Source organism: Notothenia rossii (genome assembly GCF_949606895.1).
Source record: "Notothenia rossii genome assembly, chromosome: 2".
Lineage (NCBI taxonomy): Eukaryota > Metazoa > Chordata > Actinopteri > Perciformes > Nototheniidae > Notothenia > Notothenia rossii.
The window spans coordinates 87286358-87305377 of record NC_136904.1 but is presented as its reverse complement, the minus strand read 5'-3'; the positions used below and the strand labels follow the sequence as shown (position 1 = coordinate 87305377).

At 39.7% G+C, this 19020-nt stretch overlaps 2 protein-coding genes across 2 annotated transcripts in view; both read left to right on the top strand.

The window, feature by feature from the left end:
- The window catches only part of LOC307028068 (aryl hydrocarbon receptor-like), a 36546-nt gene extending 24052 nt beyond the window's left edge, over positions 1 to 12494 (top strand). Inside the window, exons 4-11 of the mRNA XM_079662812.1 lie at positions 2417 to 2506; positions 3405 to 3519; positions 4483 to 4610; positions 6075 to 6277; positions 6395 to 6504; positions 7186 to 7327; positions 7515 to 9270; positions 9869 to 12494. Coding sequence (XP_079518938.1) covers positions 2417 to 2506; positions 3405 to 3519; positions 4483 to 4610; positions 6075 to 6277; positions 6395 to 6504; positions 7186 to 7327; positions 7515 to 9270; positions 9869 to 9946 — 2622 coding nt within the window. The 3' untranslated portion in view covers positions 9947 to 12494. The remainder of the gene's footprint in view (positions 1 to 2416; positions 2507 to 3404; positions 3520 to 4482; positions 4611 to 6074; positions 6278 to 6394; positions 6505 to 7185; positions 7328 to 7514; positions 9271 to 9868) is intronic.
- Positions 12495 to 18067: 5573 nt separating this feature from the next.
- LOC307029713 (aryl hydrocarbon receptor-like) overlaps positions 18068 to 19020 on the top strand; it is a gene marked incomplete at its 3' end in the record, with an annotated part of 37507 nt that continues 36554 nt past the window's right edge. The window contains 1 exon segment of the mRNA XM_079665794.1: positions 18068 to 18670. Within this exon segment, the coding sequence (XP_079521920.1) occupies positions 18630 to 18670 (41 nt within the window). The 5' untranslated portion in view covers positions 18068 to 18629.

Below are 19020 nucleotides of genomic sequence, written 5' to 3'. Positions count from 1 at the left end.
TCACATCCTCGTTCAGATTACAAGCTAATATTAGACGTACGCTTATTATTTATCATAAAACGTGTTGGTTTGGTTATTGGGTTTGGGCAATACTGTATATCAAAAATCACAATATATTTGATCAAACACCTTGATATCCATATTGCAACAATATTTTATATATATATATAATATATTCTGTGCTTTCACAAAATATTAAGTCATGGCTGTGCCAATGGCTGTGGTCCTGGATCATAAGTCCTGGATGGATATCCTCGTGGATTCATCTTCTTATTATAGACACATGCATTTCCAAACATTTGGTCTATCTACGCTGTCAAATATATTATCTTTTAAATTTACACACGGCATCTATTGCTCGTCTGTCCGTCCTGGGAGAGGGATCCCTCCTCTGTTGCTCTCCCTGAGGTTTCTCCCATGTTCCCCTTTAAACTGTGGGGGTTTCTCTGGAAGCTTTTCCTTGTACGATGTGAGGGTCTACTCTAAGGTCAGAGGGTGTCGAATTGTCATACTGACATTCTGTACACACTGTGAAGTCCTCTGAGACAAATGTAAATCTTTTGATATTGGGCTATATAAAAAAACATTGATTGATTGATTGATTGATTGATTAAAATATACGAGTTTGCTGCTGAATAATCATTATTAATGTGAATATAATGACTAGGTGGTTAAAGGTGCTTAGGTAATTTTGAAGAAACCAGCTCGAGTGCGCTAGAACTTGAAAATACACAGCCGAAAAAAATCTGCCACTTCCTCACAGAGCCCCTCCTCCAACACACACGAACGCACACATGACCAATGAGGGCACGAGATAAGTTTGTGCACAGATGGAAGGCTGACAGGCAGGTAGGCCATCCAGTTACTTTAGCCGAGCCGGCTCAGATGATTGGTCGTGCTTTTTACAGCGCCACGGCTTCCACTGGTGACATTTATTTTAATTTCTTTATGGATTTTTTATCAAAGCACTTCAGATATTCATTGCTATCGGGATGTTTACAGCATTCCATGGAATATAACAAAAAGTGTTTCTCGAGCCGGTTTCTCAAACTTACCTACCCCACCTTTAAATGCAAAACTTTAGAACAGGTATAATAGCCTGGAAAGTTGAGAAAAAATCAGCCTTTAAAACCAGGAAAAAACAACAACCATGCCTGATATATCGATATTATGTTATTATTATTATTATTATTATTATATTTAAATTACGATATTCAAAATCTTATATGATATCAAGTCTAGTATGATGAAAACAATATATAGCCGAGTCTCTAAGATGCTTTACCAGCTACTTGTGTCTCTCTTTTTCTCTTTATGTGTTTGCCCTATAGCAGTTGCATACACTAAAAGTCAAATGAATGTGAAATGCAATCGGGGAATTCCTGACAGAAACACCTGAAGCTAACAAAATTAAACTGAGGTGAGGAAGAGCACAGTCTTGAAGCTTTGTAAGATCACGTGCACGCTCGGTTCCACTGCCAACCAATCTGTCAGTCTGAAAGCATCGCTACACAAACTCTCACACAATCAATCAACAGCAGTTTAAACACATAGTTTATTAAGTGCCACTGCTGTGCATAGAGAAACAAGTCCCAAAGCCTGAGGCCAGCAGGTGCAAAAATGCGCTGTTCCACTTTGTTTACTTGTGAGCTGGTGGCTCTGTGTGGAAGTAATCCAGGTCTCTCCACGGAGGAGGACGTTTTGACAGGTGAGCTGCTCGTCTTCCTGCCTCTTGCCAAAGCTCGGCCACGCTCTGTGGAGCTTCACAAAACCGGTGCTTTGTCAAAGTGCCCTGCGCCTCGTTTATTGACGCTCACCTGTCAAGGACATTTTCACACGTCGTCCTGCAGAGGGACCACAACAGGCAGTGGTTGTGTGTAAAACAAAGGCTCCTTTGAGAACGGCAGCTGTCGGTGTTATTCTAGATTCAAAACAAGCGGCAGGATTTCAGGGAAACATTTGTAATGATGTTGTAATGATGTTACATTGGGAGATAATCTGTATCTTTTGTTGGACTGTGTAGAAACTAAAGTGAAATGATAAAAAAACGAGTTTGATTCAAATCTGTTATTCTTCTTCGAAGTTGAGCATATTCTGAGCCGTGTCCTGAGGAGCATGTTTACTGTAAACTAGCTGAACGTCCCTATTGTAACAGCAAACACTACAATGTACTGTACATGGACAGTTTACCCAACAGTCAAAATCAAAAATATTGTTTTCCTCTACCCTGAACTGACATATATCCAACTAGATTGATATATTTTGATCTGCAGTGTTGAAGATCAGCTGTAGAGTGTCTGTCATCTATGAAATATAATCAAACATGATGGCTTGTGATGCAAAGTTTAAAAAAAAAACAACCCCAATATCACTTTAAAGCTATTTAATAAACCTGACTGTCTTTTATTTTGTGCAGGCGCTGAACGGGTTTGTGATCGTGGTCACGTCAGACGGATCCGTGTTTTATGTTTCCTCCACAATTAAGGACTACCTGGGCTTCCATGAGGTGAGATGCTGTCTTAATCATTTTATAAACATTATTTATTTGTAGCATTGATGGTTCCCACAGTTAAAGTCCTTGAAAGTGTGTAAATTTGAGAGGTGAAAAAATCAAGGCCTTAACAGATTTAAGTTGTGTGGCGCAGTGGATAGCGCCTTGGTGTTGGGATCAGGGGGTCACAGGTTCAAACCCCCCTGTAGTCAGCATGTCGTTGTGCCCCTGAGACACTTCACCCCAAGTTGCTCCTGTGTGGATTGCCCACAGTATTGAAGTATGTAAGTTGCTTTGGATAAAAGTGTCTAACAATTAACAGTAATTTAAGAAGCAGCCATTAATAGACATGTGTTAATGAAATTATAAGAATGTATATATATTGTTTAAGAAATGAAATAGATGTTGTTTTACTTTGCTATTCAACTTGATAAGAGGTCTATGTCTCCATCACTGAAAGGCAGTATTTGAACAGTAATCCATGTGTTAAATTATGCCGTTTTGTTTGCTGGCTCTGGAAGGAAATTGGGCCTAAAAAGTCCTTCAATTTGATGTTCATGAAAGTGTAGGAGTGTTCAAAAGGCAGCCCTTGTAGAGGTCAAATGTTGGCCTATTTGAAGTTTGTAAGTTACATTCAAGAGAGGGGTGACACATTTAAATGGTGGCTAACAATTGAATCCAAAAAACTCCTATCCATATTTAATCTCTTTGAACTATTCCCCAAACCATCTATTGACCCATTGTGTGCTGTATAGACCAAACCCTAAAGCAGTCGTTTCAGCATGTTGTAAACACTTGTGGTTAAGCAAGAAAAGAAAGGCTAAATATATGAGAACTCTTTCACAGGAAGTAGATCCCTAATAGGTGTAAATGACATGAGTTGCTGATGAAGTGTTGCGTCTCCTCTCCTCAGTCGGATGTGGTCCATCAGAGTGTGTTTGAGCTCATTCACACTGACGACCGGTCCTTGTTCAGACAGCAGCTCCACTTTGCCCTGAACCCCGCCACTGCTGCAGCGGGAGGTGATGGTAAGAACTGTGAATGATTCTTCTTCAGCTCACTCTCATTCAAGATTCAAGATTCAAGGCTTTTATTGTAATTCGTACATAGTAGGGATGGGAACGATTAATCGAATATTCGAATATTCGAAATTATTCAGGTATTCAGGTATTTCGAATATGAGTTATGAATATTTTTATTGCATTTTTTTTTTTTTTTTTTTTTTTTTTGGGAGGGGTGCCTAAGTTGATTACATATTATCAAATGGAATAATTAGATGTATACGAGAGTGCCATAGCTAAATGTTTTAGGTCTAAAGGTGTGTTTTGCTCCGCTCACCGGTCCCTCACAGCGGGCAGAGCTGCAGCTGCTGATCTCTCTCTCGCGTCCGGTTATATTTCACTCGCGTTTATGTGCAAATCCATCAGAAAACCAAGTTATGTTTTAAGCATGAAAGCTGTAGGCCTATAGCTGTCAACTGTTCAAACTGTGATCTCCAGTTCAAGACATTTGACAAATTCGACTTGGTTTCTATACCTATTTGAACATTTTCAAAATGATTGTTATTTTTTGTAAACAAAAATCCCAAATTTTTTTCTTTTTATAGGATATGTACATTTCGGTTAATTGGTTAACCGTTTTTTTGGGGGTCGAATATTAGAATATACATTTGCTTTCAAATTCCGATCCCTAGTACATAGCTACAGTGTAGTTATGTCGATGAAAATCTTAGGTCACAGGCTCCTCCAACAGTGCAACACAATACAGCAGATAAAATAATGCAAGTAAATACAATCAAATCGAATAGAAGTAGTGCCATAAGAGTCTATATACAAGTGATACATAATGTGTAAGTTACAAACAGGTGAATGTTATGGACGTTCTTAGTTCAGGTGTTCAACAGTCTTATGGCCTGTTACGCCATGACTTAAATCCATGTTTGGGGTAAATGATTCTGATGTGTAACGTGTGATCTCTACCCGTGTGCTCAGTCATGAACACCTCTGGGAGTACGGTGATGTACAACCCTGATCAGCTTCCTCCAGAGAACTCGTCCTTCCTGGAGAGGAGCTTCGTGTGTCGCTTTCGCTGCCTGCTGGACAACTCCTCTGGATTTCTGGTTAGTACAACAAATGCGAAAAGCAAGTTAAATTGTCCGAAAAATGTGATGTAATGTGGTTCGTTTACGTTTGTTTGAATTCAATAAAAGCCACTCTTAAACAACATCTCAGAAGCCCCTACAGCAGGGGTGTCCATTATTAACACATGAATACTACTGTGTAATATATTTATACATTTATAGTTAAGAAGTGCAATATAAGACGAGCAGAAGTTTATTATACTTAAGTCATTATACTTTTTGAATTTGCTGAGGGCCGATTCAATATGGTCCACGGGCCGTATTTGGCCCCCGGGCCGTAGTTTGGACACCCCTGCCCTACTGGAAACACATGAACTTTTATATCTTGTTCAAATCAAAAATCGTTTTATTTAGCTTCGACAATCAATAAGCAGTGTTTGTCATATAGTAATGGTAAACATAATATATGCCAATGCAAATGAGCGGTTGGTCTGTGCTGATTGTATGTACAAAAGGAAAAATAAAAAACAAGAAAAACACAGACAAACAATAACAACGACTAAAGTAATCCCCTATCACTGCCAGTGATCCTTATACACACGAATATATGCCAGACATATTGTTGGATGAGTACGGTATATATGCATGTAAAACAAATGCATATACACACATGCAACCAACACATACGTACACATTTGCTGTATACATACATACATACATACATACATACATACATACTACATACATAAATACATACATACATACATACATACATACATACATACATACATACATACATACATACATACATACATACATACATACATACATACATACATACATACATACATACATACATACATACATATGCTGCACTGAAGCTAAACCAATAACAGAATGATTTACAGAGTTTGGAATGTATTTATAAAAAGGTCCCCAGACTTCCTGAAATGTGCTGTTTGAGTATAGAAGTGAGTATCTGATCTTTTCAAGTTTCATACAGGAGTCAGGACATAACATCTGTCAACCACTGTAGATGAGTGGGCGGGAAACTGTCTATCCATCTAAGCAGGATGGCTCGACGAGCTAAGAGGAGAGCAAAAGATCGCTGCCGTTCTGCAGTTAAACGCATCTCCTTTCCTATTACCCCCAATAGGGCAGCCAGAGGATTTGGATCCAGTTCAATACTGAACACTTGGGATAGAGTTTGGAAAATCTCCGTCCAGTACGTGCTTAGGCGGGGACAGGACCAGTACATATAAATGAGAGAGGCTTCATTCATTAGGCATTTATCACAGTAGGGACTAACATCAGGATACAATTTGGATAGTTTGACTTTTGAAATATGAGCTCTATGTACCACTTTGAACTGAATTAAGCAGTGACGCGCACATAGAGAAGTTGAATCAGCCAGTTTAAGTATAGAAGTCCATTTATTCATTATATCTTGTTGGCTTGTTTTCGATCTGACTTACTCATCTGATTTTCTTTCACCCATACCAGGCTCTAAAGTTCCAGGGGCGACTGAAGTACCTCCACGGCCAGAGGCAGGTGAGGGACAACGGGAACGGTAACAAACCTCAGCTGGCTCTCTTCTCCATCGCCATGCCCGTCCAGCCTCCAACCATCGTGGAGATCAGGTCTAAAATGCTCCTCTTTCAAACCAAACACAAGCTGGACTTCACACCATTGGGCGCTGATAGCAGGTAGAACAAATTCTTCCTTTCTCTGATTTATTATCTTGACAAGCTAATGGGTGAACACTTTCTTACAAGTATCTTCCAGTTTAACAAACGTAATGTTTTTCTTCTGTCCCTCTCCAGGGGGAAGATTATTCTGGGTTATACAGACATTGAACTGTGTACGAAAGGCTCCGGCTACCAATTCATCCACGCTGCTGATATGATGTACTGCGCCGACAGCCACATCCGCAGTATGTCACTTTTCTCCATTACAATATTAAAAAGACTAAACCAACGGTATTTGATTTTTTGTCAAATATTGCATTTTAAAACCACATTGTTTCAATCACTTTTGCTACATTTTTATTTATTAACCATATTAAATGTATACGGAAGAGGATTAGGGCCACATGTTTTTTTTTTTTGGGAGGATTTGAAAAAAAAACTATTTTTTTTGTTCTGAGAAAAAAGTCAGAATTCTGACTTTAAAGTGAGAATTTTTTTTCTACCAAAAAAAATATTTTTTTCTTGTTCTGAGAAAAAAATCTGAATTCTGAGATTAAAGTCAGAATTCTGACTTTTTTCTCCCAAATTTTTTTTGTTTGTTTTCAAATCCTCCCAAAAACAATAATAATACTAATCCTCTTCCGTAAATGTATATATTCATATATATATATATATTATTTTCTGACATTGTTTTACAGCATGTGTATGTTTTTAAACCTTACAAATATTTGGACCACTGCCAAAATGAACATGATATTTTTTCATGCCAATTCTTGCCCCACAAAAAGTAATCTTTAGGTTTTCAATAACCTTTCCAGCTTTCCACGTAGACAGATTTTCGGCGTGAAAAAACCCCACATGTACGCAAAGACATACATGGCCACCTCACTGATAACCCGGTTGTTGTTTTTGTCTTTATCTCACAGTGATTAAAACGGGGGAGACCGGTCTGACTGTCTTCAGGCTCCTCAGTAAGTGCAGTGGCTGGGTGTGGGTGAAATCCAACGCCAAGCTGATCTTCAAAAATGGAAGACCGGATTTCATCATCGCAGACCAGAGAGCTTTAGTGTGAGTTTTTGATCCTTTAACAACAGTGGCTTCATGGGTTGATAATAAAGATGTTACTATAGGGCACTTCATCAGCAGAACATTAGATGCACCTGCAATAAAAAAAAACACTTGCTCAATCAATCCCCTTAATAAGACTCCTATCCTGGTGGCAGTGATGTAACATTTGCTATTTGGTGTGTTTCAGCAACGCCGAGGGGGACGAGTATCTGCGTCAGAGGAGCCTGCAGCTTCCCTTCAGCTGCACCACAGGAGAGGGCGTCCTCTACAACTCCGGCCCGACGGTGGACCTCACACAGTATCAGTTCGACAAAAAGTTCAGCAGCACCATTGACATGAGCCAGCATGTAATCCCCGGGTCGCTGGTGGACTGCTTCATGAAGCAGGATGAGTCGGCCTACATGCCAGCATTGGAAAGCCAGTTTTCTGTGGATCAGGTGTTCATGGACAGCGAGGCCCTGATCAGCGTGGGTAAGGCGTGGCAGGAGAGTGGAGCTACAGGCACAACGGAGCCTGTGGTAGTGAAAGAGGAAGCCAAGCGGTCGGTGATGGCCGTCATTGGCAACCTGGAGAAGTTGACTCACGACGGGGACTTCTGTGCAGCGCTGCAGGACCTGGAGGTGGGTGATTCAGAGCTGATGGACTGGGAAAATGCCCTCAAGAGATTAGGTCAGGACGATGATCAGCGAAACAACGTCAAATCCGAGCTGGACAGCATCCTCACTGATGACATCTTTGACTACATTGATAATGTTTTGTTCAAAGAGAAGGAGAAAGATCTGAGCACCAGCCCGCCCAGCTGCCTGACAGCGGCCAACAACAACCAGCAGAACCGCTTCACTGCCCAGCTGTCAGCCGCTGCCCTCGGGGAGCAGCAGTTGTTTCAGACCATGAGCCCCGAACTGAATTACTCTCCGATGAATGGACTCTACGCTCACCAGCAGGAATCAATGAATGGCCCAGCGATAGCAGAGTCTGCTCAGATATTCAGCAGCACCCAGAAACTCTCTCACAACGGTCCCCTGATCTCTCAGGCCGACACCAACCTGCTCCCTCTTCAGCAGCTGCAGCTCCATGACATTTTCAGCCCGTCTATAGAGCTCCCGGAGCTCACTGTCCCCAACCACATCGCTGGTGTGGCCTCAGCCCCGTTTCAATCCTGCGGGCAGGTATCTAACAACCACATGGGCGGCACTCGTGGGATTTCTGCACAGACGCAGTCCAGCCAGTTCCTGCTGCGTCCTCAAAACAATGTGCAAGCTCCTGCAATGGCAGCGAACGGACAGTTACTGCAGAGCTTTGTTCAACAACCAAACCACGTGGCCGCAGGTGTAACAGACATTTTGCCACCCCTGATTCCTTGCATTAACTTTATTTCGGCTAGCACGCCTAATATACCTGTTCCCTTTGCCACAAATCCCCTGCAAGGAAGGGGCCCTTTTGAGGCGCACAGCCCCCAGGTGCAGCCGTGGCCTCAGAGCCATCAGCAGCTTCCTGACTCTGGCATCATGCAGAACGGACACAAACTGATGCCAGTGTGCAACAGCCAACTTAAGGAAAACCAGACATTCCCGCGTGCCGGCCTCTGGCCACGGAGCGTCCCCGGACTGAACCACGCTCAGCAGAACGGGCTGACGTGCGGTCAGGCAGCCACTCACATTAGCTGCATGTTCGAACAGCACTTTTCTTCCGGGCCAGCAGGTGTCAACGTCCGGGATTTCTCTGGCACTTCAGGCCTGAGGGGGGCCGACCCGTCCCTGGATCAGAGTCCTCCTCAAGGGTCCTGCTACTTCCAGTGGAGCCACAGCGAGCCGGTGGTGGGATCGTCCGCCATCAACCAGGAGAACGCTGACATCAGTCCTCTGACGGCCCCCCCCATCATGCCCTCCTCAGACCACACACTCAACATTCCTCACTACCTGGAATGCCACAGACACACACAGGTAAACAGTCATCTCACAACCACAAGATCAGAAATGGAGAAATCAATGAAAAATGAATATTGTCAGGCCATTTTAGATTTATGATCCCAAGAGGATATTTGTTTACAGCTTGTACACAACAGAAATACACATAGCAACACAGCAACAGAACATGCACATAGCAACAGATCCACAAGTAGTAATATTCAAATATAAAGATAGTACTGAGACTTCATGTATGCATCCATACCACAATGAAACCAAATCATTGTTTATCCTGTAAGACTATTTGAAGCTTCCTAGAACCCAAATGTGACACATTCAAGTTCCTTCTTTTGTCCCCAGTGTTACACGTTTCATGATATGAAACAAAGAAGACTCTCCTTATTAAAGAAGAAGGAATCAAATTTGTTTTGTCATTTTTTTATATAAGAATAATAACATTTAAATGTTCTGTCATTGGCTCTTTAGTTTGGCCAATTATTCCGGCACATATTTAATATTATTAAGTTGAAGGTATTGAGAAAGAAAAACAGCTGCTTTCCGATTTTTCCTGATTTTTGCTTGTTTCTTTTGTTTTCCTAAACTCACCATGTGTGCTCTCTGCTTGACCCCGCAGGATGAGAGAGTCTCCGCTGAACTCAATGGGATGTTTGCCACTCCTTCCCGTGACGTATCCATGTTCCTGACAGAGTGAAGTCAGCCCTCGCGTTACTTCTGTAGCGAAAGAAAACCCCCGGAGAAGGACAGATCTCAGTATAAAGTTCGCCTGTATCAGTGCTTATTCACAGACTCTCATGCTTACCAATATTGCCATATGTTTTATATAACTCTGTATCATTTATATGTCGTCCAGTCTGTGATGTTTAAATGTTTGGCTTTCAGTTGTTAGTGAAGATACACTATAGTAATAATGAAGTATAAAGCCGATGTGCGTTTACCGGGATGGAGCTTGAGCCAGCTGGGAGGATTGGTCAAGAAAATCCAAAGAGCCAAAGAAATAGGTTTTTATAAGGGAAGCCAGGCCAGGGACATCCATTATCTCCCAACGTATAAATACCTAAAAAAACACAAAAAAACTCAACATACTGTTTTGTTTTTGATTAAATATAATCATTCTACACTTTAATGCTGATAAAGTTGAGACTTTTTCTAAAAGACATCGTGAAAATCTTCGTAGTAATCAGTGTACAGAATCGCCGAAAGTGACCTACCTGAAAGCACAGCTGTACCTTCAAATTAATATTATTACAGATGAAATAATCTGTGTATTTTAAATGAAACCCTTAAATGTGGTTATTGTAAATGTATAATACAATCTGTAACTATATTAGTAGTATTTGTTTCACCAAGAGATCCGCTTTGGCTCACAACAATCTCTCATATACATACTCGGCATGTGATATCTGTGATAATCTGTGCAGTATAAATGTGCTTTTCTGGATAACGCCTGTCAGTTAGGCATGCATACATATCTCAAATCCAAAAGTGTAAGAGCAACAGTACACACAGCAGGAAAAAGCAGAGAAATCAATTGCTAACTACTGTGAGCAATGCAAATGTCGTTTTATTTCCATTTCAGTGATATATTTTAATAAGCATAGCTGCAGTTGAGTTGATTTGAATGCACTGCTGCTAACTAAACCTATACTTGTGGGTTATTTTAACAAGCATCTTACTCACAGCAATTGAACTCAAAGTAAACTGCAAGTCCTGAGCTTCAGTCAATCAGTCCATCAAAAATCACTTAACACCACATTCCCCTTAACTTGTATGCACTGATCTCAACAAAATGCTCAGTGATTGCAAGAAAGACATATTGTAGTTTCAGTTTCAATATATGACTTTAACTTGTGGAGACTCAGCCTGACTTATTCATTGACATCCCTCAGAGGTGTGCACTTTATTTCATGTATTTTCTAAACTTCTACAAGTGCAAACGGCTGATGAACACAATGCAATCAACTGACTTGATGCAGTATTGAAATCGCCTGAATTAAACAAGTCATTAATCAGCCCGTTCCACCTGCATCCCTCACACAGAAATACTCTTTTCCATTCTCCAATATTCCGTGGTCCTACATGGGAACACCCTAAAATATATCTTGCTTCAACCCAAACATTAATTTATATAGCAATCAGCATGACCATATACACTTTATTGTGCCTTGATGCCGGATCGGCAGCTTAACATATCTTCATATACATGAAATATATCTGTGCCTTGTTGTATAACCCATCTTAAATAATATGTTCCTTTTTGTTTTCCTAAGGCGACCCTGTAGAGCTGCACTAATTTAAGGGAAGCCATGTCCATATAGGAGATACAGTATCCTTACTGTAAATGAAATGATTGATCCTGCATTGTGCATTTCAAGGCTCTGAGGAATTTGTTGCTCCATTTTCCATTAAACAAAAACGTCCTATACAATGGAAACAAGGGAACATGTTTAGCTTGACCTATCTCTATAGAGATGGTAAGATTTCTTTCATTGATGAGCGGAGGATTTAGTGTTGAGACTTTGACATTCAAACTGGTCCAACAATGCGTTCAGATCATATACACTTTGCTTTGTGTGTTTCCTGTTTGGCCTTTTCCTGTTGGTTCCTTTTGTATCTGCTTCTCAACAGGTCTTTGTAATATCCACACTACAATAAACGGCATGAATGGTTTGGATTAACCTGAGCGCAAACAGCATTAACATGGCAGCTTTACCGTATTCCTGCTGCACCGTGGGAACTCACTCAGTATTTTACCTTTCCTTAAGAAACAATTGTGTATGTTCTTTTGGAAACCTTTCAGTACAGCGCTTAAAACTGATTGGACACATTATAATATGGCCTTCTCGCCTGTGTCCCTTTTTGCTTCTCATTTTGTACGTGTTGAAAAAGTATAGGATCTCAGTGTGAAGCAGACTGGAGGCGATGAGGACAGCCTATAAACAGCCTTGGATATTGGACTTTGATACAGACATGTCTTGACTGTAGCCACTATGAAAAACCTGGAGCCAAATGTTTTCTTCACAGCGGTGATGATGTTTCTATGCTAACATGTGCCTTGCCATATTTCTGTTATTCGTAAAAAAAAAAAAAGTAAAGAAAAAAAAGTCACAACTATTCAGTTCATGTAATCCACTTAAGCCTAGTAGTTATAGTATCTATATATCATAATATATGTTGTAAAAAAACAGCCTTTGTCTACTGTTAAATGCTTTTTCATAAATATATGTGTGCAATGATTACAATTGTGTTTGGCGCTTTATTTAATTGTTGTAATGCTATTCATCCTTTCATCTGTATGTGAGAAAAGAATAAGGGTTTAGAAAACAAGGACAGGCAAGGATAAGCAGCACTGCTATGAAAGACTCAGACCTGTTTTTTTTAAATTTCTTTTAGAAATTAAAGATGGATTGTCCTCCAGAGGGCTCTCTCTCCCTCTCTTTCCCACCAGTTACTCATGTAAACAGCAGCTGTATCCCAGAGGCCTCTGTCGGTTGATGATTATGGCAAAACAAAAATGTTACTATGGATAAACAATCATTACTACTTTGATTATCATGGATATTTATATTACTACTACTTCAAACAGATAGTTAACTGCCATAATGCAGCTCATGTCTTTCTTCAAGATTAATTAAACAATGCTATATTTTATTTTATGTAGACTTTAATGAGACTGAACTGCCTATTTGTCACTAGATTAAAATACTTAACATGGGGTACCTCATGGACCAAAAAGGGCAATGTACTTAATTAAAAAGCCATGCATTAGAATAAATAAAACAAGCATCTGCCTCATTGTATGGCGTTTTGAAGAATATATTTCACACCCTCTACATTTGAAATGGACATTATAAAATAGCTGACAATGAAAGGAAAGCTATTTAGGAACAACTGTGAGGCTGTACAATCCTGCAACTCATGTTACTGCCGGAGACCTGGATGAGGGGCAGGAGCATGGCCCCACCTGCTGGCAGCAACATACATGCTAACTGCTAGCTTGATACAGAATATGCTTTTTTGATTCCCGTGTATTTTCCATTTGTATATTATACGTGTTCAAGAAATGGCTTTCTGGATATCAAACATCCTTCTGAGAGGATTATCAAAAATGAAAACAGCGGGACAACACGGTAAAACATGGCTAATGTTAGCCAAACTCAGGTACGTGCCATAGACTGTATGTGCCCAGACATTATTACTAGAACCAGATGGTTGGAAGAAGTACGTAAATTCTTAGTAGAAAGAATTATGTTGTGTGTTGTTCACATCTTTAATCCAAATCTGTAAAGTAACTAAATATATTAAATAAATGAAGTGAAAGTAGACCATTTACCTTTAATATTACTGTTGGGATTAAGTACAAAGTAGCAAACAATTTAAATACTTAAGTAAAGTACAAGTCCCTGAAAATTGTATTTAAGTACAGTACTTGAGTAAATCTGTCCAACCTAACCCGTCGTTTTGGCCCCAGCATTTGTAAATGAGCTGCTTTGGTTAGTGTTTAGCCTTCACTTGCTTCTTCTAAAACACATTAGTTCCCACCATAGATTGTATAACAACATAAAGTACATACTTCAATCAGTAAAATGTCAAGTATAGAATAAAATGCTTTTTTTGTGTTTTCCATCTGATCATAGTTGAAAGGCATGTCAGTTCCAGAGTCACATCAGTGTGAATTCAGCAGGGATTTGATTTAAAAAATGTATTTAATAATTAAGTCATTCTCTACACTTAGTGTGTGCCTCCTATGTGGCATTAATGCTTAGATGAGAATAATTTATTGAATTGCATGTCTACTGTAGATCTACAAAATACCATATATTTTATTAATGGGAATTTATAATTATTTAAATAACTTTCAGGTAAAAAAAAGAAGAAAAGCAAGCCTACCTATAAGGATACTGTTTACTTAAAGTTTACAAGGTATCCAATACTTTACTGTAATGTACAAATATTGGCCTTGATGCTTGCTTTTTATGCCTCAACCTAGAGAACTACTCTATGGCTGTGATATATCTGTGGAACTGGTTGGAACCAGATTGTCCTTTCCAGGAAGTGTTTGTCTGTTTAGAAGAAAAAAAAATATTTATGGCCTTTGTACTTATTGAGTCTATATGTAGTCTAGTTTATCCTCTGTAAAGTGACATGGTCGCAATGTTCTAACCACCAAAAGCCCACTTTCCAAAGTCATAGGTTTTGTATTTTTGTGAAAGCTGTAAAATAACAAGACCTTTTTTCCAAAACAGAATTGGACCCCAGACCACAATCTAAATGATGACAACCCTCATACATGTTTCAGTAGTTTATTATTTCCACTGCAGAGGCACATTGAGGACAAGAGTCTGTGTGCTAACGTCATATCATACAGCTTATTGTATGACTTGTTTTCCAAGTTCTTTTACACTGTCAACAGGGCTTAGAAAAATAAATGCGTATAGAGAATTTTTTCAGGCAACATTACAGATTGACAGATCTTCAATGCTGAATGCCAGATATCTAATTTTTACAATAGGTTACAGATGGTTTTAAGAAAAAGATATTCTGGAAAAACAATAAAGAAAACGTAATGCATTGTCAATAAAGTCACACTATTTTTAGAGTCACAAAGACAGAACAGATATTGTAATCAATCAATCAATCAATCAATCAATCAATCAATCAATCAATCAATCAATGTTTATTTATATAGCCCAATATCAAAAATGTTACATTTGTCTCAATGGACTTCAAAGTTTGTACAGAATATCAGTATGACAACACGACACCCTCTGTCCTTAGACCCTCTGTCCTTAGACCCTCTGTCCTTAGACCCTCACATCGTACAAGGAAACACTTGCAGAGAAAACCCACAGTTTAAAGGGGAAATGGGAGAAACCTCAGGGAGAGCAACAGAGGAGGGATCCCTCTCCCAGGACGGACAGACGTGCAATAGATGCCGTGTGTAAATTGAAAAGATAATACATTTACCACATAGGTAGACCAAATGTTTGGAAATGCATGTGTCTATAATAAGAATTTCAGTGACATAAAACTGAACCATTATACCACTAGTACTTGTGTGCCAGTCTGCCTCGTTTCCAAAATGGTTACATCTATTGTAAATACTTGATTGTGGGTCGACTATGGGAAAAATAATCCTCCAGATTAAATTAATCAATATTTAAACCCTTTTTATTTCGACGTCATGATTACATCATGTTGTTAGCTGAAGGCAAAATGTAAAAACTTGAGGCAAACAAGTCAGTGATAGGCTAAAGTTAAACATCTTTGTATTAAATGTAATTCGGTGCCAGAATCCATATAAGCATGGCCCAAATTTCATTATTGCTCAATAGCTGACGACATCAACAATTTGATCAACAACAGCGTCTCTAGATAAGACTTTATCAGGCATTTTGTTCCATCCACTGGCTATCAGCTGTGTTCTCCAGTCACTCTTATCGTGTGGGGAACAGTTCTGTCACGCATGACGAAATCTGTAATGACATGAAATCAAACCCTTAACTACATTAAACCTTATGTGTAGCTGCTGTTGTTTTTGTCCTCTATCGTTAGGTTTCTAAGGATTATATCCTTGAACATGTAGCAGTAGACTTGATGGTCATATCCCCAAGTGGAATGAGTACAACATGGAAGAAATACTATAACCGCCCCCCCCCCCATACCCACCCACCAGCTTGGTGTGCTTCATCCAGTCTGAAGGGACTCCTCTGCTGAGTGCACGGCTCCACCCAGACTGACAGGACGACCTTGACAGCAGACAGACCTTAAAGACAACAGCTCTCTTTTTTCCTGGTACTGTCGGCTCAGAGCAGAAAAACACATTTACAGCTGTGGTGTGTGTCCTTCCTGCGGGGCACACAGTGTCTAAACAAACACACAACCTTTCTTGTCCCTGACCCCCAGCTCCTGCAGGCATGAAGGACAAGTGCCTACAGACGATGTGTACAGGCAAAAAACTCAAATATACACACAGTAAACTTAGAGTGACAGGAAGGCTGAGGTAAATCATGAATAAGTGATTTGCCTTTGTCTGTGTAGTTGTCGATAATTAGAACCCAAGAAACTGGATGAAAGCTCCAATCAATAACTTGCACTGATGTGAGGGGTGGTTATTGTACCAGACTTCTCACTCAAAAAGAGGGACAAGTTATTTCCCAAACAGTCATAATGCTGTGTTAATTAGCAAAACCATATTTCCTTTTAGACCTTTTCTGGCATCACCTGGATAGCAGTAATCATTATTGGAATGCTTCTTGTACTTTTTACCCTGCTACTTCCAGAAAGGAAAAATGTATCTATTTTTTAAACGCTTTACAATTCAGTTTTTCAAAAGTCACATATATCTGACTTGGCCCAAATGGTCATCTTTCCCACATGACTGTGGAGTAACACCTTAAAACAGAGCAGCATCACCATCCTCTGGGACCTTAAAGCTGCAATAAATGAAGTCGACTACAATACAACCATGTTGGCCTAGTTTTATTTCTACATGTGTTGTGGGGGGTCTTCAGCACCCTAAGGGGGTCTAAAGTGGTCATGTGAATCAAATGTATGCATTTCCGTAGCTGAGCATCTACATGTATGTCTTTGTCTGCTGTCAAAACACAATTAATCTCTGCATCTCTGTTTTCACATAATCAACATCTCCCCCAGGCGAGCTATGAATTATTTACATATATTATGTAGATTGTAAACTTGTATTTTGTGTAAAAAAATAAACAACGCATTACTGACTGAATTATGTCTAATGGTAGGGGGAAAAGATTTATATTAGAATTGAAATTCTTATCTTCTGAGATTCTATATAGATCCAACATTTATCACAATAACTTAATACACACCATGTCAACGTTTTTTTTTAATCATTAATGACTGAATAACAATACAGTGATATTTTTAAAACATTTCTGCTAGCTGTCTTGTTGAGTTTTAACTGTTCATTCTAATTTTAAGTAAAATGATATTTGTGCATATTGCATTTTTCCTGAAAATTGTCTTCCAAGGAAATGCCTCTATCATTAACTTTCTTTTTTTAATTTGCATAATGACAGGATCTCCATATAAGAAAAAGGACTATATCATGAAGATATGATGATCACCTGGAGAATGTAAGTCAAATATGCACCTTTTTGCTCTGTTATACCAACTCCTGAGAGAAACATTGACCGTTGGCAACTAGACATAAGTTCACTGTATCTATCTGCACTTTCCTGTTGAGTAAAGCTGTATTTTAGATTTGTTTAATTAAAACTGAAAACAGGTGCCTGCTGGTGTGGCTGAAAAGACTTGGGGAATGAAAGCTAAACATTGCAGCTCCCTAGAGAGGAGCTGCACATCAGGTGATACTCTGTAGGTTTGCATTTGTATTTATTAAAAAACGAAGTGGCTTCAAATAAATAACTATAGTTTCAGATCTACTAGCATTGTTTTTAGTCTCCTGGCTGCAGGTTCTTCTCCTTTCCTGAAGCTCGCTGCAGGTGAACATCCTCAGAGAGTTCTTCTGGATGTTGAAATGAATTCAGTTCCATTATTTAAAAGTCTAACCTCTGACCCACATTCAGCACGGGCCACCGCAGGCTCAACATAAACCTCCATCTCTCATCTGAGCGCTGATTGGACGGTGGACCTCGCTCGTGAACGCGCCGGCGTGCACTCTCTGCCTGTGTTTCCAGGAGACTATCCCACTTGCCCGCGCTACGGTGTTGTAATTTATAAGAAGCTTCTTGAGCGCGCCCCAGTCAGAAACCTGTGTCGGGCGTGCCCGCCAGTGGAATGCGCGCTCCCGCTGCCCCCCTTGCAGCTCATGTCCGACGCTAATTGGAGTGCACCACTGATGTCGATTATAACATGTAAAATATCTGAAGCTTTCCCTGCAGTTATTTGGAGTTGTTTAGTAATATTTATAAACTGGAGGAATGAGGAGCAGGGTTACTCTGCAGATTGAGTTTCTTCTCAGATAATTTCATCCTTTTTCTCTTGGATGACACTCAACATCGCCTTTTTACTTGGAGCAACTTCATCTTTCTGTGAGGGCTAATGGGACAGCAACTCTTTCATCGTGTTTCTGCGTTGTCCTTTTTAGCGGATCTGTTTCTGCAGAACCTCCTGTTTTAGTTTTGTTCCTGCAGCTTTTGGTTGAACTCCCAAGTGAAGCGGCCCATATATAGGAGGCAGAAGAGTCCTGCTCCACCGAATTTATCGCGTTCGGTGTTTTCTTTTCGTTTTACTTGATATTTTTCTCAGTTTTACAATGTGTTTACAGTCTTGATCTGGAGGATTACCGAACATTATTGTTGTTGGCTTACATGTAGCGGAGAAATAGGCTCTGTGTATTTCTGAGGGATTCATCCGAGGCTTATATAAGAAGAGCCGTCATGTATGCTGGACGTAAGAGGAGAAAACCAGTCCAGAGAGCGTAAGTTCAATTTATTTTTAATATATTTGTATTACTATTGCCAAATATATACTTTTCATTGAAATAAACCTCGTATTTAAATGTTAAATCGACCTGCAGAGTATGCGTTATTGGGATGTTAGTTTCAAAATGAACCAACCTGCGACAAGCACCTTACAGAAACCAGATTCTTAATCGATTTAGAACATCGATTTCATTCAAGATTTCGTTTGTTTCTTAATGTAAAGTAATTTTAATACACCTGCATTTGATAACTATATATTTATTAATAAACGTTTGGTCGTATTATGCACTTTAACACGGTGGAAATGGTCAATACTGTAATGCCTGCGGATTATTGCAGGCCTGTA